The sequence below is a fragment of the Talpa europaea genome (genome assembly GCF_964194135.1).
Source record: "Talpa europaea genome assembly, chromosome: 9".
NCBI lineage: Eukaryota > Metazoa > Chordata > Mammalia > Eulipotyphla > Talpidae > Talpa > Talpa europaea.
In genome coordinates, this window is record NC_140076.1 from 26,823,035 (window position 1) to 26,845,884 (window position 22,850).

The window sequence follows — 22,850 nt, forward strand, 5'->3', positions numbered from 1 at the left end:
GTACGTGTCTGTATCTCCCACTGGCCTAAGCACTCATTTCACAAATAGCTACTGAACATGAGCTCTTGCCAGGCTCTGTGCTTAGCCATGGCCTTAAGATTTGAGATGTAGCCCTGGCCTCAAAGAGTCTATAGTTTGTTAGGACCAGAAGCCAGTAAACCAGCATGTAGAATACACAGTAACACATGGTAACAAGAGCTGTGTTTGAAGGCCCCATGGGAATCTCCTGAAAGAGGTTCCCCATGTGTTTGGTATAAAAGCAGTGTTTTTCCAGAGAAGTTCACACCTAAGTCTTAAAGGATCAGTGATTATTAGCTGAGTGAAGGTGGGTTGAAAAAAAGTTTCAGGCAGGAAACATTGTGTGCAGTGCCTCGAAACACAAGAGAGTGGCTAGATCCTCAATACCCTCATATGGCAGAACAAGGTATGTTGGTGAGGAGGGTGGAAAGTGCAAAGTCAGGCTGCGAAGGCTTTGTGAGTTCAGGAGTTGAAACTTCATCCTGAAGATGAGTAGGAGCCACTGAGGGATTGAAAGAGAGGAAATGGCTGTATTAGCTTTGCCTTAGAGAAAATTCACAAGCAGCATAGTAGAAGCAGCAGAGTAGAGAATATCCTGTTTCCCTGAAATAGAAGTTCTGAGGTTTGCAACCATAGTGCTGTGCCCGCTATACAAGCATCATAAAATATTTATGTATGAGGAGAGATTGGAATGCGGTGAAACTGGAGGGAAGGATACCTGTTAGGCTGTTGCAGTAAAGTGAGGGGGCCTGTCCCCGCCCTCATGGTTGTAGAGGAGGGTGCCATACACAAGGGTCCGCAGACCAGGCTTTCACGCATGGCTTCCCCAGCTCCTGGTCCCTGGGCAGGCTCAGGGCCTTTGTGTCTTCTTGATTTTCAAGTTTGTACCTGGCAATGTTGCTGTGAGGACGAGAGCAAAGAGATGTGAAAAGTCTGGTTCAGTGCAATTAGACACAGAGGGGTCTCATATAACAAATACACTAGTTGTAGGATGCCTAATGTTTAGTGCACTACCTAGTACATGGGATGTGATCATGAGTCTCAAGTCCCAACAGCTAGAGATAACTGCTGGCAGCACGGGTTTTTTTTTTTTTTTTTAATAATAAATTTTATTTTTATATTCCCCATACAATTGCAACCCCCCCATTCTGACCCCAATCCCTCCGCTCCCGCCCCCCACCCCCCAAAAAGTGTCTCTGGTTCATAGTTTTTTGTTGATTTTGATTTTCACTTTCTTATATTCATTTTCCTGGTCCCTTATTTAAGTTTTCTAGATTCCTGCTATGAGTGAGACCATCCGGTATTTTTCTTTTTCTTTCTGGCTTATTTCGCTGAGCATGATCCCTTCCAGCACCATCCATGTTGCTGCAAATTGCATGTGTTTATCTTTTTTGAATGCTGAGTAATATTCCATGGTGTATATGTACCGCATCTTCTTGATCCAGTCATCTATTTTTGGGCATTTGGGTTGTTTCCAAAGCTTAGCTATTGTAAATAGTGGGCAGCACGGGTTTTATTTGCACATCTTAAGAGGTTGGCGATGCTGGGTTGGGAGTGTGAGGCATAAAGGAATTACTCTGCAGTCGAGAAGGAATTGATATCAATATACCAACTTCAGCATTCTCTAAATGCCTTCAAATCACGTATGGCTCTTCAGCTGCTCACAGGCCTCTCCTGAAAGTGTGACATGTGTGCGTGTGTGACCTGCCACTGATGTTACTGTCACATGCACTCATGTGGGTTGCTAAAGTGTACACATGTCTCCTTGACCTTTTGTTGTTGACTGCTTCACCTAGAAATTTTGCTCCTCTTCAGTCTGCTAAGCTTGCTTTCAAAGATGATAATGGGAGTTCAATTCAGATTTGTTCTGAAGGTTCCTTCCATCCTTGAGGGGAATTCCTTCCCTCTGAAGGCCTCTACAACTTCATTTATGTTATTCTGATTAACTGTCATCTACTTCTACTTCCTCACCTGATTATTACTTATCTATATGTTAGTAAATTTCCCTTTTCCTTGATGTCAGTTTTTCTTTTTTTTAAAGATTTATTTATTTATGCATATAAGAGCTGGGGTACAGGCCAGAGATGCGGGGTGTGAGAGGATCCACCTGAGACAGAGCGGGGAACAGAACAGGCAGATTGACTGAAGTACACTGCTGAGGGAAGCAGCGGGCGAGTCAGGAGAGGTCTGCTGCGCCATGTGGGTTGCTCCCTGGCTGGCCGGGGATTGAACTCGTGCTGTAGAGGCTGCGGATTGCTTCATAGTGCTGTGCTTAATCCCTTGCGCCACCAGGGAGGCCCAGTTTTTCTTACAAAATAATTGAAAGATAACATGTTTATGTATCACTAACATGACTTAAAAACCCACTGAAACATTTTGCTTGAAATGTGTTAAGCAGGTTAGGATATTCTATTACTGAGTTTCAAAGTAGATAGCAGTGATTCTCAGACCTTCTGGACTCAGGACTCTTTATAAGTTCTCTCAAAAGAACTTTCTTTGTGGGTCTTGTCTATTGATACTTATAATTACTGTGAAAAGTCTAAATCACAAGGATACACAAGCACATGTTCCACTAACTGCAGCACCGTGGAGTCACATCTCAGCATGTGTTATACAGCCTCTGGAGACTTGACTGGACCCTTCTGAGACCTGAGTGTGAATGAGGTGAATGGTCTGAAAGGTTCAGTGAAGGAAGCCTGAAGCTCCTGGATCTGCTGGAAGGGCCTTGGGAAACCTCAAGGGTCTTTGGGCCACAGTTTGAGAATTGCTGACATATTGATATGTGACACTTTCTATAAGTGACACTTTTCACATCTTTTTGGCAACAAAATAACCTAAGGACATGTTGCGACAGGAACTTGGTTGCCTCTTTGCTGAGGGAAGGCAATGAGGGACACAGGGACACAGCAGTCATGGAGCAGGTTTGCAAGGCAAGACTCTGCTACTTGAGCGGATGTCCTTGTGCCATTTATTGAAAGCACACAGGCTAGTAAAAGGTGATCATGCAACAGTGGTATGAGGAGTAAGGTCCGGAGGGTGGGATAGGAATGGGGGACAAAGTTTTACGAGGGACAGGGAAGGGGACATCGGGACTGTACTTGTCAAGAGACATTTGTGTCAGCAAAGTATTTGATGTTATCACAGGCAGCATTATCCCGAGACCACCCTGGAGATAGTCACGTAATAGATCAACAGTGTCCTCGGCATCCGGGGCCTGCCTCATAGTACCGGCTATACTCCGTAGGTAGTCAAGGAGTGCTCTGCTGTGATTTGTAGAGAGCAAATAGGGCACAGTTGCCCATGAGTGGCCAGCTAGTAGCCAGCTCATAGGAACCCACAACTCTGCTGAACATTTATTTTCAAAATGCACCCAGTGGTTTCTTTTCAAAAACAAAACAGGACCTCCCAGTGGCACAAGGGGTTAAGACACAACCTATGAGGCAGCCACTGCAGCACAAGTTCTATCCCTGGCCAGGGAGCAGCCCACGTGGCGCAGCAGACCTCTCCTGCCTCACCCGCTGTTCCCTTCATTAGTGTATTTCCGTCGATCTGCCTGTTCTGTTACCCACTCTTTCTCTGGCAAATCCTTTCACTCCCCGCACCTCTGGCCTGTACCTCAGTTCTTATATGCATAAATAAATAAATCTTAAAAAAAAAAAAACAAAACAAAGCAGTTTGCTTCTAGCAGAAGCAGTTTGCTTCTAAGATATCTTCTTTACTTTGAGCAGACACATGTGTGCAGTTTTGAAATATCTGGTGGTACCACATTGCTGACAGATGTTCGCCACCAGAGAAGGTCAGCAAACTTTTGAAACACTGGTATTTTTTTTTTTTAAATCGTTTTTTGTTTTTTTTTTTATAGAGGCATGTTTTTATTTATTTATTTATTTATTTGTTTGCTTGTTTTGTTTATACATGCACTGGGTACAGTCAGAAGCGCGGGAGGGTGAGAGAATTCACCAGAGCCAGAGCAGGGAGCAGAACAGGCAGAAGGACCGAAGCACACTGCTGAGGGGAGCATCGGGTGGCAGGAGAAGTCTGCGCACCATGTGGGACCCTCCTCCGGTGGCCGGGGAGCAGCCGGGGATCGAACCGGCGCCGCCGAGGCCGCGGGCAGCTTCGCAACCCAGCGCTCAACCGCTGCGCCACCGGGGAGGCCCGAAACACTGGTATTTTTTAAAAGGATTTATTTATTTATGCATATAAGAGCTGGGGTACAGGCCAGAGGTGTGGGGATGAGAGGATTCACTAGAGACAGAGTGGGGAACAGAACAGGCAGACTGACTGAAATACACTGCTGAGGGGAACAGCAGGTGAGCCAGGAGAGGTCTGCTGTGCCATGTGGGTTGCTCCCTGGCCCGGGATTGAACTCATGCTGCAGTGGCTGCGGAGAGCTTCATAGGTTGCATCTTAACCTCTTGTGCCACCAGGGAGGCCCCAACACTGGTATTTTTGTAAAAGAAAAATATGCAATTGCTCTTCAGATTCTAGAAATCATATATGTAGTTGGCCAGATAATAACCAGAAAACTTGCTTGAAGTACAGGAGATGCTTACTCACCTCTTATTGTCGTGTTTGGTCATCTTATATAAAAGATCCAATTTTTATGAAATTAACCCTGTAGATGTTGTTCTGCAACACATAGGCTGCTCTGACACGAATGAGTAAGTGATGACACTGCTGACCTCTCTACTGTGGAACTTTATTGCCTTTGAGGATTCTTCCTGAACCTCATGTCCAACAAGACATCTGACAAAGGGATTGTGTGAGGAGGCCAGTGTCAGCTGAAATCATAAGTTTATATATAGGAGTTCGGGTGTTGTCTTTCCACACCCTGGTGAATCATTTTGAGTTCCCTTTAACATGTACGTCCTCTCTTTGAAGGTGAATGACCTGGGTTATCATAGCAGAAACCTCTTGCTATGACTGGTCCTCCTCCAACCTGTTCTCCATTTTGCTACTCAAGTGATCTTTCTAGTATGTCCTTTCTCTGCTTACTCCCTTACATGCTTGACCAGCATGATGCACTCAGGCATCTAAGGCCTCTCCTGCCTTTTCCCTGCTTCAGCTTCCTCCTGGGGCTGTTAGGTCAGGCATCACCTTGCTGAGACTTTCCCTAAAGCACACAGACATTTATTTCCACCATCTTACATCTGTGCGGTGTTTACGCTTTACTGCCTGCATCAGGCTGCCCTCGAGGGCAGGTACCACTCTGGGCTGCTTTCCACAGGGGCGTCACAATGACTTCTGCCTGGCCTGAGAGGAAATGTAGCTTCTACCACAGATGTTCCACAATGTAGTACTTCTTTCCTTGCTTTAAAATAAATATGGGCCGATAACCAATATGGAATTTCTACATGGGCCTACGACATCTAAAGTCTCAAAAATTAAGAGCAATAAAAGGGATGATTTATCTCATATTTTTTAAAGATTTATTTATTTATGCATACAAGATCTGGGGTAGAGGCCAGAGATGTGGGGGGTGAGAGGATTCACCAGAGACAGAGTGGGGAACAGAACAGGCAGACTGACTGAAATACACTGCTGAGGGGAGCAGCGGGTGAGACAGGAGAGGTCCCCTTTGCCATGTGGGGTGCTCTCTGGCTGGCCAGGGATCGAACTCATGCTGCAGAGGCTGTGCATTGCTTCATAGTGCAGTGCTTAACCCCTTGCGCCGCCAGGGAGGCCCAATTTATCTCATATTTTCTAATGATGGTGTTTTACATGTACCAGAACAGAACAAATAGTGATACCCATTACTAAATCTTAATTTGCCATGTTGCTTCACTCTTTGTTTTCGTAAAGAAAGAGAACATTACATTTTCCGGGTAGATGCCTCCTCTGTATTTCCCCCTCATCTCCCACTTTCATCAGAGAGAACACTATCTTGAATGTAAAGTTTTTAAATTTCCATACATGTCTCTGGCCTGCTACGTGTTGTGTGTTCTCATACAATACACAGAGGCTGGCAGGCTGAACTGCAGGCTCTATTGGAACATAGTCCTGCCATTTGTTTAGGTATTGTTCTTGACTGTCTGCTGGCTACTGTTTTCTGTTTTCACTTTTCTGGGCATCTTGCCATCTTCTAGCCCCTTTCAATACCGGTCCCATGCTTTTACCTTGATTGGGCCAGGCAAAGGAAGGCTATCTTTTCAAACATTGCTGTTAATTTTTCTGAAGATTGATTGCATTCAGCATTTTCAAACTTCCATAGGGGAGTCACCTTTTTCAAATAAAAAATTATGTCTGAACACCATTAAAACAAATGAGCAAAGGGCCTCCCCGGTGGCGCAGCGGTTGAGCGCTGGGTTGCGAAGCTGCCCGCGGCCTCTGCAGCGCCGGTTCGATTCCCGGCTGCTCCCCGGCCACCAGAGGAGGGTCCCACATGGCGCACAGACCTCTCCTGCCGCCCGCTGCTCCCCTCAGCAGTGTACTTCAGTCCTTCTGCCTGTTCTGCTCCCACTCTGGCTCTGGTGAATTCTCTCACTCTCCCGCGCTTCTGACTGTACCCAGTGTATGTATAAACAAAAAACAAACAAACAAATAAATGGGAAAAACATGCCTCTATTAAAATAAACAAACAAATAAATAAATAAACAAATAAATAAATAAAATTAAAAAAAAAAAACAAAAAACAAAAATGAGCAAAACCTCAACCAGATCAAACCTTAACAACTCCTATCCAGATTTTTTTTTTTTTTTGGATAAAAACAGATGAACTCAAACATACCAAACTGAAAGCGTTGTTCTGGATTTTTTTGTCCCCCTCCCGAAGCTCTCCCCAGCTCCTTCAAAAGGGACCATTGGGGACTCCCCTGGTGGCACAGGCAGTTGAGCGCAGGGCTGTGAAGCTGTCCACAGCCTCTGCAGTGTCGGTTCGATCCTGGCCGGGCGGCGAGGGTCCCACATGGCCTCTCCTGTCTCACCTGCTGCTCCCCTCAGCAGTGTATTTTGTCAGTCTGCCTGTTCTGTTCCCTGCTCTGTCTCTGGTGAATCCTCTCACTTTCCCGTGCATCTGGCCTATACCCCAGTTCTTGTATAAATTAAAAAAAAAGGGGGGGAACCATTGGATGAGGTTGTGTCTTTAAAACCCTGGTAGATGTCTGTTTTCTACTCAGGAAGTCACTGACTACCCATGTTACAGAAGTCTGGGTCTAGTCAGGAGAGAAAAACTACATTGTACTTTGAACAGGTAAGAATTATTGACTATAACAGGAAATTGCACTAACTGAAAATAGCTAGTGAGAAGTAAAGAAAAAAGCACATGGATAGTTGCTTGATATTATTAGCCATCAAGGGAAGGCAAATCAAAACCACTATAAGGTACCACTTCATACCCAATAGATGGCCATCAAAAAGATAATAAGTGTTGGCACAGATTGGGAAATCAAAACTCTCATGCACTGCTCTCAGGAATGTCAGATGGTACAGCTGCTTAAAGGCAGTCTGGCGTTTCCTCAAATAGTTAAACATAGAGTTACCATGTGATCCAGTTAGGTTTCACTTCTGGGTATATACCCAGTTGCCCTCCTAGGCATATGCCCAACAGAAATGAAAACTTATCTTCAAATGAAATTTACACATGAATGTTCATAGCAGTGCTATTCAGTCCCCAAAGTGGAAACAATCCAAATGTCCATTAGCTAACTAGTGGACAAATAAAATGTGTTGTGTTCATCTAATGGGATGTTGTCAATAAAAAGAAATGAAGTACTGATATATCGTACTGAAACAGTACAGAAACAGTACAGAAGACTCTTAAAAGAGTGCTCAGTGTTTGAACAGTGCTAAGGGACAGTGACCAAGGTAGGGGGCAGGTTGCTGTTACAGGGTTATCACCTGCATGCACAATTGCAAAACCACTTAGGTTCAGGGTCCACACAATGGAGTTTATTTAAGAAGGAGATTGGGAAAAGGAGAGTTTCTAAGTCCACATATTGCTGGCTTTCTCACCCCAGATAGTGTCTGCAGTGTCCAGGCCATAAAGACCACTCATGGAAGATGAGGTGACACTGCAGCAGTCCATGGCAGCAGTGTGGGCTGGGCTGGATGTCAGCCCAAACAGCAATGGACTCAACAGCACCAGGAGGTGGTGCTGGAGAACCAGAGACTGTGGTCAGCTCTTTGTGATGCTGGGCCAAGTCCGATGGTGCTTCTTGCAAGCAGGACCAGAGACCAGGTGCAGTGGCTGAGTCTCTGCGAACGTCTGTGGAGTGTGGAGGTCTATGAAGTCTATGAAGTTTATGAAGTTCTGGTGATCCCACCGGAGGTTGACTGCTTGATGTGTCTCTCCCTTCACAGCTTGTAGTAGAATCCTTCTTAGAAGGTGGTCTGATGAATGCTTCCTTCTCGAAGGCAGGCTGCTGATTACTTCTTCAAAGGTGGTACACTGAATCCTTCTCTTTGGAGGCTGGCTGCACACTACTTCAAACTCGCTCTGCCTTATATCCACTTTAGGGCCCCTGACCTTATGAACCTGATTAGGTCATTTTCAATTCGAATAAATAACTAAGAAAGTGAACTTGAACCTGATTGGTCCATGTAGCTTGTACTTGATTGGTCTATTTAGTTTGCATCTATTGGTCCATTTTATTTATTTATTTAAATTTTATTTATTTTTGTGTAGAGGAACTGGAGTATAGGCCAGAGGTACAGGGGGTGAGAGGATTCACCAGAGACAGAGTGGAGAGCAGAACAGGTGGATCTATTGAAATACACTGCTGAGGGGAGCAGCAGGTGAGAGGTCTGCTGCGCCATATGTGGGTTAGCTGCCTGGCCAGTGATCGAACTCAGGCTGTAGTGGTGATAGCACTGAGACCTAACCCCTGGGCTACCAGGGAGACCCCCTTGGTCCATTTTAGAATCCTAGAGCCAGATATAAAAGGGGGAAAAGCCCAGCCCTGCCTGCACTCAGGTCAAGGTAGGCTCATAGGCCTGTTGACTCCAAGGAGCCATGGCTGGAGCTGGCCTCACTGGGGCTGGGGGAGGGGGACACATTACAAGAGGGGGAATGTCCATCATAGGCAGGCTGGCTGAGGCCTATATGCCTCGGCCCCCAAAAAACCATCTTGCTCTGTAGCCTCATGGGGCTGCAGGAATCCAGTTATACTATAATACAATGATCCTTGAAAATATGCTAAGAAGCTCATCACAAAGGGTCACATATTGTTTGATTCCACTTATATGAAATGTCTGTGGGCATTTGCCTAACTCTGTAAACACAGAAAGTAGATTAGTGGGAGGTTTGGGTAATGACGTTTAAAGGGTGCCAGGGAATGTTCTAAAACTGACAAGTGATGTTTACACAACTGACTGTTGAAATGTATACTTTGAATGGGTGAATGGTATGGTATGTGGATGATATTTCAGTAAAGCCACTAAAAAAGAAGTAAAGAGAACTCTAGAGAATAGCAGCCATAGGAGAGCCACCAACCCAGGCTGAGACACAGTGCTCAACAAAGAGCCCCTTCCACTTGCTTCTGCCACAGGGTGTTACCCAGACTTTGGTAGGGGACATAAGCATGACCCTTTGGGTGGCCAGGAGTCACTGTGATGCAGCATGATGGACCTGGCTGGAGGTCTGCCCTTTAGGACACTCCTTACAGGAAGCATTGCACTAGAGGCCCTCTGCTACCCCGAGAGAGGTATTTAGTCAGGGAAGCTATTGGCTGCTGCTCGCTCCTGACCACCGGGCACTGGAAAAGCCTGTGTGCCTCAGCAAGGAACCTACAAAGGGGAACACACTGGGACTCAGAAGAAAAACCCCTTTCCTCCTGCAGTGTCTCTACTGACAAAATTTGACATATTATCTGGCAGAAGGAAAATATTTATTTATTTATTTATTTATTTTAAATTTTTTTAATAGGCATGTTTTTCTTTATTTGTTTGCTTGTTTGTTTGTTTTGTTTATACATGCACTGGGTACAGTCAGAAGCGCGGGAGGGTGAGAGAATTCACCAGAGCCAGAGCGGGGAGCAGAGCAGGCAGAAAGGCCAAAGTACACTGCTGAGGGGAGCAGCGGGCGGCAGGAGAGGTCTGCGCGCCATGTGGGACCCTCCTCCGGTGGCCGGGGAGCAGCCGGGGATTGAACCGGCGCCGCAGAGGCCGCGGGCAGCCTCGCAACCCAGCGCTCTACCGCTGCGCCACCGGGGAGGCCCAGAAGGAAAATATTTAAAGGACTTGGATCGTTTTTCACAGAGCAAGCAAATAGGATGGACTTGGAGTTGAGAGGAGTCAATCTGGTAACCCACGCAGTGGGTTAGTACGTGCTTAGCTTTTTAAGGCCCTTTAGCGAGCTTCAGATCACAGTGATTTGGAGAAGCCAGGGAATTGTAACTTTGGCTAACGTGCCCTCCATCCAGCTTTCTCTAAACTGTCCAGATTTGCATATCTTTTTTGCTCTATTACTTCTATTGATATGTGTTTTGTTTTGTTTGTGTTTGTTTTAGTGATCTTTTTTTTTTTTTTTAATAGAGGCATGCTTTTATTTATTTGTTTGCTGGTTTGTTTGTTTGTTTTGTTTATACATGCACTGGGTACAGTCAGAAGCGCGGGAGGGTGAGAGAATTCACCAGAGCCAGAGCGGGGAGCAGAGCAGGCAGAAGGACCGAAGTACACTGCTGAGGGGAGCAGCGGGCGGCAGGAGAGGTCTGCGCACCATGTGGGACCCTCCTCTGGTGGCCGGGGAGCAGCCGGGGATCGAACCGGCGCCGCAGAGGCCGCGGGCAGCTTCGCAACCCAGCGCTCAACCGCTGCGCCACCGGGGAGGCCCTGTTTTAGTGATCTTTTAAGCTCTTTATTCTTTTTACTCTATCTTGCCTATTTATTACCCACCATGGTCTCTGATTTACCTTTTATCTTTGGTAGTGTTGACTTAAGTCTCTTCTGTTGAGACTTTCATTTTTGTGATGTCTTATATATTTTTTTTATATGTCTCTTGAGTGCTAATTTTATTTAATTTTGAAAGCATTATTGATTTACTACTTTTTTTACCCGAGCTCTTTAATCTCTGTTCTTAGTTACCTCTTGTTTTATTTGCGAGTGGGCAGGACTGGGAGAATCTTTGTTAATCTTTCTCTGTTCTGGGACAAAATTTTTTCTGTTGTATGATCTTCACCTTCCATACTTTTCCATCTGACTCTTTATATTCCTTCCACTTTTGTTTCAGTATTTTTTCATACATCTATACTGGCTCCTTTTTATTACTGTTCTGATGTAACTTTTCTCATTCGAAGAGGCAATATATGTATATGATTAAAGACAGGTCATTTGGATTTAAATCCTAACAGTTACCACCTTTTTGATTTTATTTATTTATTTGTTTGTTCGTTTATTTATTTATTTATTTATTTATTTATACAAGCACTGGGTACAGTCAGAAGCGCGGGAGGGTGAGAGAATTCACCAGAGCCAGAGAGGGGAGCAGAGCAGGCAGAAGGACCAAAGCACACTGCTGAGGGGAGCAGCGGGTGGCAGGAGAGGTCTGCGCGCCATGTGGGACCCTCCTCCTGTGGCTGGGGAGCAGCCGGGGATCGAACCGGCGTCGCAGAGGCCGCGGGCAGCTTCGCAACCCAGCGCTCAACCTCTGCGCCACCGGGGAGGCCCCGATAATGTAGATTTTTTAAATAAGATTTATTTATTTATTCATACAAGAGTTGGGGTATAGGCCAGAGGTGTAGGGGGTGAGAGGATCCACCAGAGACAGAGTGGGGAACAGAACAGGCAGATTGACTGAAACACATGACTGAGAGGAGCAGCGGGCGAGGCAGGAGAGGTCTGCTTGGATCAAACTCGGGCTGCAGATTGCTTCATAGTGTGTTGCTTAACCCCTTGCACCACCAGGGAGGTCTGGATAAAGTAGATTTTTGTGCTGCTGGAATTGCATGTTCCTGATTTCTGTTTCACTTTAAACACTTTGTGCATTCATTGCTTGCATAAATATAAAAATTAAATTAAAAATAAATATTTAAATAAATAGATTATGAAAAACACCTCCAAACCCACTTTTCAGAGATAATTACTGTCAATAGTTTGGTGCATATTCTTTTCCGTATGAATTGGACAGTTACCCTTGTTGTCCTTGTTCGTTACCAACAGTGTGGATCACACAGGCTTTCATGTACGCTCTATTCTACAGTTAGGTGTTTTCCACTTGGTGGTTTATTGTAGACATTTTTCCATGGCAGGCCATGCAGATGTGCTCATTCTTTCTAACTGGTATGGATTCTCTATTCCTCATCCTCCCCAGTCAGTCCACTTCCTCTTGCATGGTGGCTGACCTCTACAGACTGCACCATCTGGGCCACTTTGTCCTCTGGCTTCCAGTTGGAATCAGCTTATTAAAGGGATGGACAGGGAGCAGAGGCGAGTGTTGGATGAAGAGATGGGCTACAGAGTAAGTAGGGGCATGACCAGAAGCTGCAAAACTTTGAAGAATCAGTTAGTTTATTCTTTTTTTTTTTTTTTAAATAGAGGCATGTTTTATTTATTTATTTGTTTTGTTTGTTTGTTTGTTTTGTTTATACATGCACTGGGTATAGTCAGAAGCGTGGGAGGGTGAGAGAATTCACCAGAGTCAGAGCAGGAAGCAGAGCAGGCAGAAGGACTGAAGTACACTGCTGAGGGGAGCAGCGGGCGGCAGGAGAGGTCTGCGCGCCATGTGGGACCCTCCTCCGGTGGCCAGGGAGCAGCACCATGTGGGACCCTCCTCCAGTGACCAGGGAGCAGCCGGGGATCGAACCGGCGCCGCAGAGGCCACGGGCAGCTTCGCAACCCAGCGCTCAACCGCTGCACCACCGGGGAGGCCCTCAGTTAGTTTATTCTAAAGGAATTTAGAATTTAGTGATAGGTGTGTGAAGCAAAATGACTTCCCAAACATTCCATGCCCAAATCCCTAGAATCTATAAATATGTTATTTTGCGTTAGGACTTTGCAGATGAAATTAGGTTTGTGGATATGGCCCAGAAGCCCCTTTAGTTTCCACCTTATGGAATTCTATGCGGAATTCCAGCTGAGTACTGTACCTGTACTCTTGGCCTTCAGAATTCTGAGATAATAAATCGGTGTTTTAAGTTACTAAGTTTGTGGTTCTTTGCTATAGCAGCAATAAAAAACTCAATACAGAGGGGTTTAAGCAGGGAAGTAATTTCAGATTTTGTGTTATTAATAGCCCACTTGCTATGCTGTGTAGAAAGTGGATTTGGGAGAGTGCAAATTTGGAGGCAGGGAATGTTGATGTGGAAATACAGTGGTGGACTGGACTAGGAAAGGGGATACGATTTGAGATTGATTTGGGATGTTGGAATTGCCAGGGTTTGGTGACTGGATGTCGGGACTGAGGCAGTGGGAGGACGCAGGATGGCTGTTGATTTCGGACATGGTTGCTGAGGGACTGGTGAAGTGGCTCTTTGAGAAAAAGGCGAGCAGCTTGGAGGGTGCTATGCCATGAACTCAGTGTAATTCTTGGTTGTTCTTCATTTGGGAATTCTCTCTATAAAGACTTACTTCAAAGTAGAGCCTGTCAGTGAGATGAATGCTTTATCTTTGAAAACCTAAATTGTTTATTGTTTTTTTTTTTTTTTAGGTCATGTAGAGAATCGTAAATCATGTGAAGATGGGCCTCTTGGTATTTGTGCGCAACCTGCTGCTAGCCCTCTGCCTTTTTCTGGTACTGGGATTTTTGTATTATTCTGCGTGGAAGCTGCATTTTCTCCAGTGGGAGGACTCCAGTAAGTACAGTCACCACACCTGCCTCAGGAAAAGCCCTTGCAGATAAGCTCTTGTGTGGCCACGGTGCTGTCCTGTTCTTCAGCTGGGACTGGGGGCGCTTCCTGCCACTGGGCTGCTGTGGGCTGAGTGCCTGTCTGCCTTGTGAAGCTGCATGCCATGACACGTCCTCCAGTGACCCCAGCGAAAACATGCTATTCTTTAATAAAAACCCAAACTCTACCAGTACTTCTAGTTCTTCTAGTTTAATGTTGTTGTTCTTTTTAATTACTATTCTTAATTGTGCTCCTTTTTGCCATTTATTGCCTTGGGGCATTGTATTGAAGTTGATTTTCTTCTGCCCTTAAAACATTCTTTACCTTTTCCTTAAATTTTCTGTTTTCACTTTTTTATTGTCTGTTTTGTTTTCCCTCAAGGAACTTAATCTTTTCAGCCCTTCCCGCTACTGAACTTGCACCTGAATAGAACCCTGCTGCTGTCCCACCGGGAGCCCCTGATCCCTTTCTTCACTTGTACTTTTGGTGTCCTGTGTGACACAGCACTTTCCACATGGCTGTCTGGACCCCCTGACTGGTTCCCAGTCACCCGGTGGTGCTCAAGTTTTGGTTTTAGGCTCACAGGGGAAGGGCTAGCGCCAGTGGTACCGTCCATGGCACCTTCTCTTCCTGCCATGGCTTGAAGTATCACACAGTGACCATAGTTTTCCTTGTGGTTCTTTTGTCCGATGACTGACTAAGCTCAGTGCCGGAGATACTCAGAAAAAATCTTTTCTGATTCTCCTGTGTGTCTTCTCAAAGAGATTTTATTTTTATGAACATCTGTTGGAAACCAATGTAGAATTTGAGAGTAGACAGTCTCTAGTTGTGAGAGTAAAATGAGTTAGAATGAGTTGGAAGAGACAACTGACAATTGGCCTATTACTGTGTTGACACTTTAACATGGAAACTATTTCTGTGAAGAGTTCACTTATTTCTCATGTAGACTAAATTACTGAGCAGTTTCAAGCCAAGATACAATGTAGTGTTGTATCTTTAATTTATTGTCTTACATGGAATGTTTAAATGCCTTTTACATGCTTACCTTGTAATTATCACTAATTTATGTTTCCCAAGTTTATTTAAATTTCTCTGTACCAAGTTATTTTTTAAATCTTGGAGACTACCCAGGATAGGGAATATTTATCAGTGCAGTGTGGAAGTACATAGTTGGGGACATTATCTGTATCTGTAATGAATGAATTCACATGTATCTATAAAACAGATGACTATATGCAAGGGATGGGAGTCTGCTTTTCTTTTGAGAGCCACTGACTTGTAGAAGACATGACCAAGATTAGACAGCATTTTCCTAGAGAGGTTAGAAAGGAAATTCATGGAGAAACTATTATGTATCAGGTTTTAGGTTAGACAGTTTACAAATTTAATTTACTTCTCACTATAATCATGTGAAAATGCTATTATTGTCCCTATTTTCCAGTTGAACAAACTGAAGTATTTAGTTCAATTAGTTTGCCAAAGTTACTTAATTTTTAGAACTGGAATTGAATCCTGGTTTTCTGTCTTTACAATCTGTGTTCATTATTTTATTGAAAAATATAATAACTACTAAAAGTGGGATTTAGTTTTGTATTCTAATTGTTAAAGAGAGAAGAGGGACTCAAAGAAGAAATAGTAGAGAGTATAGGGAGGGGGGTGGAGAGGGGGAAAGGAGGGAGAAGGAGGAGGCCCTCCAGACCACAAATGGGTTTTTCCATTGGAGGTGGCAATGCTGGAGGCTTGATTGTTTATTGCTGATTATCTGTGTCCTTTAGTTAATTATTAGTTGAGTAACTGCTTCCCATTCTTTCCGTTATTCTGACTCTCAAGCCTTTTAGATACTTGTCCTTGAATAGGTTGCTGAAACCTTTGTACGGTAGCCTATTATCTTCTGCGTGTAATATCAGAGAACAGAGTAATATGCCCATCCTGGATGGCCTGCCAAGTCCAAGATGGGAAATCTGGTTCATATTCAAGGAAAAAAACAAGTCTAAGATGAAATGGCCCAGATGTTGGACTTAGCAGACGAAGTACTATTATAAATAAGTTAAAGAATTAAAGGAAAACACAGTGAGCAATAAATAGTTTCAGAGAGAAATGAAAACTATGAAAAGAACCAAATGCAATTTCTTCAACTGAAAAGTATAGGAATGAAATGAAGATTTCATGTAACATAGATTGTATTTAACAGAAATCAGTAAACTTGAAGAGTAATAGAAATTACCTAGTTTGAGCCACAGAAAGAAAAACTACTCAATAAAATGAAAAGAACCTCATTTATATGTATATATATGTGTGTGTGCGCGTGTGTAATATATAATCATTTATATTATATACAAGAAAAGAGCAAAAAATATGTGAAGAAATAATGGATGAAAAAGTTTGATTTTAAAAAAGCATTCACTTACAGATCTAAGAAACTAAACTCTAAAAAGGATTACAATTTGTGGGAGGATCTGTCAATAACTACATTACAGTTAGACTTACAAAATCTAAAAATGAGGTGAAAATCTTGAAAGCAGACAGAGAAAAGGAAGCCTTATATATGCAGTAACAAATCCCGCTTAAAACACAATGAAAGAGTTTTATAGTTTGAAAGAAAAATACCAGAAGTCTGTCTTCCTGGAATTGTTCATCTAATGAGAATAGCCTTTAAAATGAGGATGAGGGCCTCCCCGGTGGCGCAGAGGTTGAGCGCTGGGTTGCGAAGCTGCCTGCGGCCTCTGCGGCACCGGTTCGATTCCCGGCTGCTCCCCGGCCACCGGAGGAGGGTCCCACATGGCGCGCAGACCTCTCCTGCCGCCCGCTGCTCCCCTCAGCAGTGTACTTCGGTCCTTCTGCCTGCTCTGCTACCCGCTCTGGCTCTGGTGAATTCTCTCACCCTCCCGCGCTTCTGACTGTACCCAGTGCATGTATAAACAAACAAACAAACAAAAACAAACAAATAAATAAAACATGCCTCTATTAAAAAAAAATAAAATGAGGATGAAATACATTTTCAAATAAAGACAAGAAAATTTGTTGCTAGCAGAATTGTGTTACAAAAGAATGCTAAAAGATATCCTTTAGAATAATGGGAAGTGATACCAGAAGGAAACTTGGCTCTACTGGAAAAAATGAGTGTCACTGAACATGGCAAATATAAAAGACTCTTTTATTATAACTTGGTTAAGAGACAACTGATTGTTTAAAGTGAAAGTAATAACCCTGCAAAGTGAGGTTTACATATGTAGAAAAGAGATATGACAATACTTGTATAGGGAATGGAGGGTGGATAAGTGGAATTTTAATGTTGTAAGATTATTACATTTGTGAAAAGGAAATAAGTAGAAAGTAGCAATGTGTATACAGTGAGCAAAGGGTTGGAAACGATAGATGTAAAGATACATAAAACTGACTCATAGTAAACTCTGACAACTTAAGGATGTATATTCCTAAAAAACTATTTGTCAACCACAATAGAAAGCAGAAAAACAGCAACAGATAAACAAAAAGCAGGAGGGGAAAATGCTAAACAGGTGGTAAGACCATAGACTTAAACCTGATTATATTGATCACATTGAAATATAATTAAAAGTGGAAACTGGTTAACCATCGAGAAGCACTTCAGGGTGCGCATGATCCGGCAGCCTCGCTCTGTCCTCCAGGCCCCTCTTCTGCTGCCTGTTACCAATTGGTGACTTTCTGTAACCCAGCCCTTCAGTCTGTGACCTGAAGCCTTTCACCCTTATTCTGTGTAATCTGGTCTCATCCTTGCCCAAGTTTGATCATGCTGGTGTGAGGCAATCCCTTTAAAGGGCACAAGTTCAAATCTTCTTTTCATTTTTTGAATCACTGCCAGGTGATTAAAAAAAAAAAGGGAGCAAACTAATGGTTCATGTGACATCATGGATCAATCCCACAGACATGCTGGGAGAAAGAAGCCAGGTAGAAAGGGAGATATGTTGTAGGATTCCATTTATATGAAATTCTAGAATAGCCCAGTAGTTGTCCAGGTCGGGGATGGTGGAAGCTTGAAGGAACTTACTATATTGATGGAAATGCCATCATCTATCTTGGTTGAGTTTGAGGTTACACGGGTGTATACTTTTGTCAAAAGTCAAAAGATCTGTGCTCCAGATATTACCTCAATTAAAAATAAAAAAAAAAACTCAAAAAGATCTTTGCAAATGTTAGGAATAAATATGTGAATTCTGTTTTTAATTATACCCCATTAAAGTTGATTAAAGAAAGAGTACTTACCACATACTAAAATCTGTTATAAAGCTATAATTAAAGCTGTCATACTAGTACAGGAAGAAATCAATAGGTTTGTTATTTGGAATGCAGGAATAAAATGTGATCTTTGGATAAAGAGGAAAAGATGGACTGTTTTATTTAATTTTGAGACAATTATCTATTTAGAAAATATGTTAGGCCCCTTTTATACATATTACACAAAAATAAATTTCAGAGTAACATTTAATTGCAAAAATTAAAATACTAGAAAAAAAAATGTTACATTTGGGTTGAGAAAAATTTTATTAGCTTGATACCAAGAAACCAAAAAAAAGTTTAAGAAGTTCTAACTTTTATAGAAAGCTTCTCTTTGGAGAAAAAATTTTAAGCAAAGTTGAAAGACAACAAAGATATTTTCAGTATATATGATAAAGAAATTATACTCTTGGGCCTCCCCTGGTGGTGTAGGTGGTTGAGCGCAGTGCTGTGAAGCTGTCCACAGCCTCTGCAGCACAGGTTCCATCCCGGCCGGCCAGGAAGATACCCACATGGTACGGCAGACCTCTCCTGTATCACCCGCTGCTCTCCTCAGCAGTGTATTTCAGTCTGTCTGCCTGTTCTGTTCCCCACTGTGTCTCTGGTGGATTCTCTCATCCTCCTGCATGTCTGACCTGTACCCGGAATCTTGTATGTATGAGTAAATAAATCTTAAAAAAAAAAAAAAGAAATTATACTCTTAATATATAGAGAAAGCTCACATAAGTTTGAATAAAAATGAACACTGTAGAAAATTTGACAAAATGCACGAACAGATAATTTCACAGTAGGAAAATTTACAAATTGCCAATGATCATATTTTTAATGTTTATTCTCACTAATTTTTAGAGAAATGCAAAGTATAAATAATTACATTATTTTTATCTTCCATATTGACAAATAATTTAGAATGATGTGGTCCTGCACAGGAGCTAGTAAGCCATATTCTTCTTTTTTTTGAAAGATTTATTTTTATTTGTTTATGCATGCAAGAACTGGGATACAGGGCAGAGGTATGGGGGGTGAGAGGATTCACCAGGGACAGAGTGGGGAACAGAACAGGCGGATTGACTAAAATACACTGCCGAGGGGAGCAGCTGGTGAGACAGGAGAGGTCTGCTGTGCCATATGGGTTAGCTTCCTCGCTGGGGATTGAACTCCTGTTGCAGTGGATGGTGATAGCTTGATAGCACTGATACTTTAACCTCTGCGCTAGCAGAGAGGCCCCAAGCCATTATTCTTATATACTGTAAGTGGGTTTCTGGAAGGTAATAAAATAATGTGTTTTCTAAAGTTCAGATATATGTAACTTTGATCTGGCAGTTTTTACATCCTATGTAATAGAACACAAGCATGCAAAGATCTTTTTTGCAATGGGTTTGCAACTGGAACACAGGTGTGTGGAAAGCCATAGCTAATCTAAGCCAGAATAGGAAAGGAGAAGACTCATCAACATGGTCATCACTGGACACGTCAATCAGAGCAAGTCCACCACAACTGTCATCTGACCTACAAATGTGTTGGGATCCACCTAAGAAGCATCAAAAAATTCCAGGAGTTGCTGCTGAGATGGGAAAGGACTCCCTCAAGTCTGCCTGGTCTTGGGTAACCTGAAAGCTGAACAGGAGCATGGCGTCACCATCCCAGTCTCTCTATGGACATTCAAAACCAGCAAGTATTATGTGAGCATCGTAGATGCCCCAGGACACAGATACTTTATCAAAACGCGATTACAGGCACATCTCAGGTTGCCGTGCAATTCTGATTGTGGCTGCTGCTGTGGGTGAATTTGAAACTGGCATTTCCAAGAATTGGGACCCATGAGCACGCCCTTAGGCCCATGCTTTGGGTGTGAGATGGAACGCACAGGCCACTGACAGCCAGGAGAAGTACGAGGAAATCGCTAAGGAAGTCAGCACCTACTTTAAGAAAATTGGCTTCAATCCTGACACGGTAGCATTTGTGCCAGTTCTGGTTGGAATGGTGACAGCATGCTGGAGCCAAGTGCTAACATGCCTTGCTTCAAAGGATGGAAAGTCACCCATGAAGATGGCAATGTCTGCAGAACCACGCTGCTTGAAGCTCTGGCATGTATCCTGCTCCCAGCGCAGCCAACAGACAAGCCCTGCACCTGCCCCTCTGGACATTTGCAAAATTATTGGGGCTGGGGCTGACCCTGTGGGCTGAGTTGAGACTGGGAAGGTGGCCCTTGGCTCCAGTCAGCTTTAAAACTGAAGTAAAGCCTTGAAATGCACCATAAAGCTTTGAGGGAAGCTCTTCCCAGGGACGATGTGAGCTCAGTGTCAAGAATGTGTTTTTCAGAGATGTTCTGGTGGCATTGTGACAGCAAAAGTGACCCACCAAAATTGGAAGCAGCTGGCTTCGCAGTTCAGGTGATTATTCTGAACCAGCCAGATCAGTGCTCCATGTGCCCCTGGGCTGGGTTGGCACACAGCTCATACTGCTTGCAAGTTTACTGAACTGAAGAAGATTGATTGTTCTGAGAAAAAGCTGGAAGATGGCCCTAAATTCTTGAAACGTGGTGAAGCTGCCATGGTTGATATGGCTCTTGGCAAGCCTGTGTGTGTTGAGAGCTTCTGTGACTATCCTCTTCTGGGCTGTTTTGCTGTTTTGCTGTTTGGGACATGAGGCAGCCATTGCTGGGGCATCATCAAAGCGGTGGACAGGAAAGCAGCTGGAGCTGTCAGACTCACCAAGTCTGCCCTGAAAGAGCAGAAGGCTAAATGAATGTTCTCCCCAGAACCTGCCACCCCAGTCTGAATCAGGTGGAGGAATGGTCTCAGAGCGGTAGTCTCAATTGGTCACTTAAGTTTAACAGTAAAAGATTGGTCAATGATAATAAATCATAAACTCTTCAGAAGACCAGAAAGATGTTTTGTGGACCATTTGTGTGCATATTGCAGCATTGTTTATTAGAAAAAGATGGAAACAGGGCCTCCCCGGTGGCGCAGCGGTTGAGCGCTGGGTTGCGAAGCTGCCCGCGGCCTCGGCGGCGCCGGTTCGATCCCCGGCTGCTCCCTGGCCACCGGAGGAGGGTCCCACATGGTGCGCAGACCTCTCCTGCCGCCCGCTGCTCCCTTCAGCAGTGTACTTCGGTCCTTCTGCCTGTTCTGCTCCCCGCTCTGGCTCTGGTGAATTCTCTCACTCTCCCGCACTTCTGACTGTACCCAGTGCATGTATAAACAAAACAAGCAAGCAAATAAATAAATAAATAAATAAAAACATGCCTCTATAAAAAAAAAAAAAAGAAAAAGATGGAAACAATCTAAATAGCTTATAAAGGATTGAGTGAATAAATTATGGTATGTGCATTTGATGGACATTGTACAACTACTGAAATGGCTAAATAGATCTTTATGTCCTGACATGGAATGTATATAAAGGTGATATTTTCACATGCACACATGGACATTCAAATGCACACACACATATACATACAAGTCAATCTTAGACTTCATTTGCAGGAAGCTCAAAATCAACAGCAATAGAACATTCATGAGGGCCTCCCCAGTGGTGCAGTGGTTGAGTGCTGGGTTGCGAAGCTGCCCGCAGCCTCTGCAGCGCCGGTTCTATCCCCGGCCACTGGGTGAGGGTCCCATATGGCATGCAGACCTCTCCTGCCGCCCGCTGCTCCCCTCAGCAGTGTGTTTTGTCTGTCTGTTCTGCAACCTGCTCTGGCTCTGGTGAATTCTCTCACCCTCCCGCGCTTCTGACTGTACCCAGTGCTTGTATAAATAAATAAATAAATCTTAAAAAAAAATAGAACATTCATGATCTCTTAGAATATGCATGTCTGGCTTTATGTCGGATCTATAGGATACAAAGATGAATATGATGCTGTCCTGCTCTTAAAGTGTTTATGACTTAGTGACCCTATGAGGCTGTATTAGATACCATGTCCCAGCTCTTAACTGTGCTTTGAACTTTCACTGTTTTAAAGTGCTTTGAAATCATCATTTTGTTTAACTCCCCTACTGGATATATTTGGTAGTATTTCCACATTTTACAGGTGAGACTAGTAAGGCTCAGCAAGGTAATGCCTTGTTTGAGATCATAAAAACAAACTGGTAGAATCTGGACTATTAATGTACCATTTTACAGATGGGAAAACAATTTTAAGTGAGCCGGTCATTTGTGGAGATAGTGCTTAAGTGAAAGGTTTCCTGTCTTCAGAGTTTGTATTTTTACTAGCAATACTTGATATCGGAATGCTTTGATTCTGCTACTTGTTTGATCTAGTAAGTCTTTTATTTCCTCACAAACTTTTTTTGACCATAGCAAAGTTAGGGCAAGAGACCTCATGGTCCACTTATTCCATCTAGTTCCAATTTTCAGTGGAAAAAGAACTAGGTGGTATGGTTGGAACATATTTATAAGCAAATTTTGGGGGGTGCTGTGTAAATCTGTAAGATTATTCGTATTTGAACAGTAACCCATATATGCATAGAGACTTTGTTTTTGGAAATTTATGCCAGAAATCTTATTGATGTAAATATGCATCAATACTCATTATAGTTGTTAACGAAACAACTCACAACAAACTGAATTAATGGCTAAGCTAACAGACTTATAATGCAGAAACAAGAATAACAGTGATTGCATGCCATGTCCAATTCAGGACATCACTGATGACATGCTGATAATAGAGTGTATTTCAGAGAATTACAGGAATTCTCTATGTGCTGGCAGCAGTGGCAGTGGGCACGCAGTACAGTTGAATATTGAGTGAGAGCCAGACTTCTCAATGGAATACTGATTGAGAATTCATAGTAAACTCCAGTAAAATGCTAATTTTGG

At 43.4% G+C, this 22,850-nt stretch overlaps 1 protein-coding gene and 1 pseudogene across 12 annotated transcripts in view; both read left to right on the top strand.

Annotated features, from left to right (window-relative positions):
- Window positions 1-13,357: 13,357 nt before the first annotated feature.
- ST3GAL3 (ST3 beta-galactoside alpha-2,3-sialyltransferase 3) overlaps window positions 13,358-22,850 on the top strand; it is a gene marked incomplete at its 3' end in the record, with an annotated part of 165,599 nt that continues 156,106 nt past the window's right edge. For all 11 annotated transcript variants that reach the window (XM_084243587.1, XM_084243591.1, XM_084243593.1 and 8 more), the window contains exon 1: window positions 13,358-13,745. In XM_084243587.1, the coding sequence (XP_084099713.1) occupies window positions 13,631-13,745 (115 nt within the window). In that variant the 5' untranslated portion in view covers window positions 13,358-13,630. The remainder of the gene's footprint in view (window positions 13,746-22,850) is intronic.
- LOC311177733 (putative elongation factor 1-alpha-like 3) lies at window positions 18,946-20,280 on the top strand (annotated as a pseudogene). The gene is made up of 2 exons: window positions 18,946-18,967; window positions 19,466-20,280. The product of its transcript is annotated as a putative elongation factor 1-alpha-like 3 (transcript).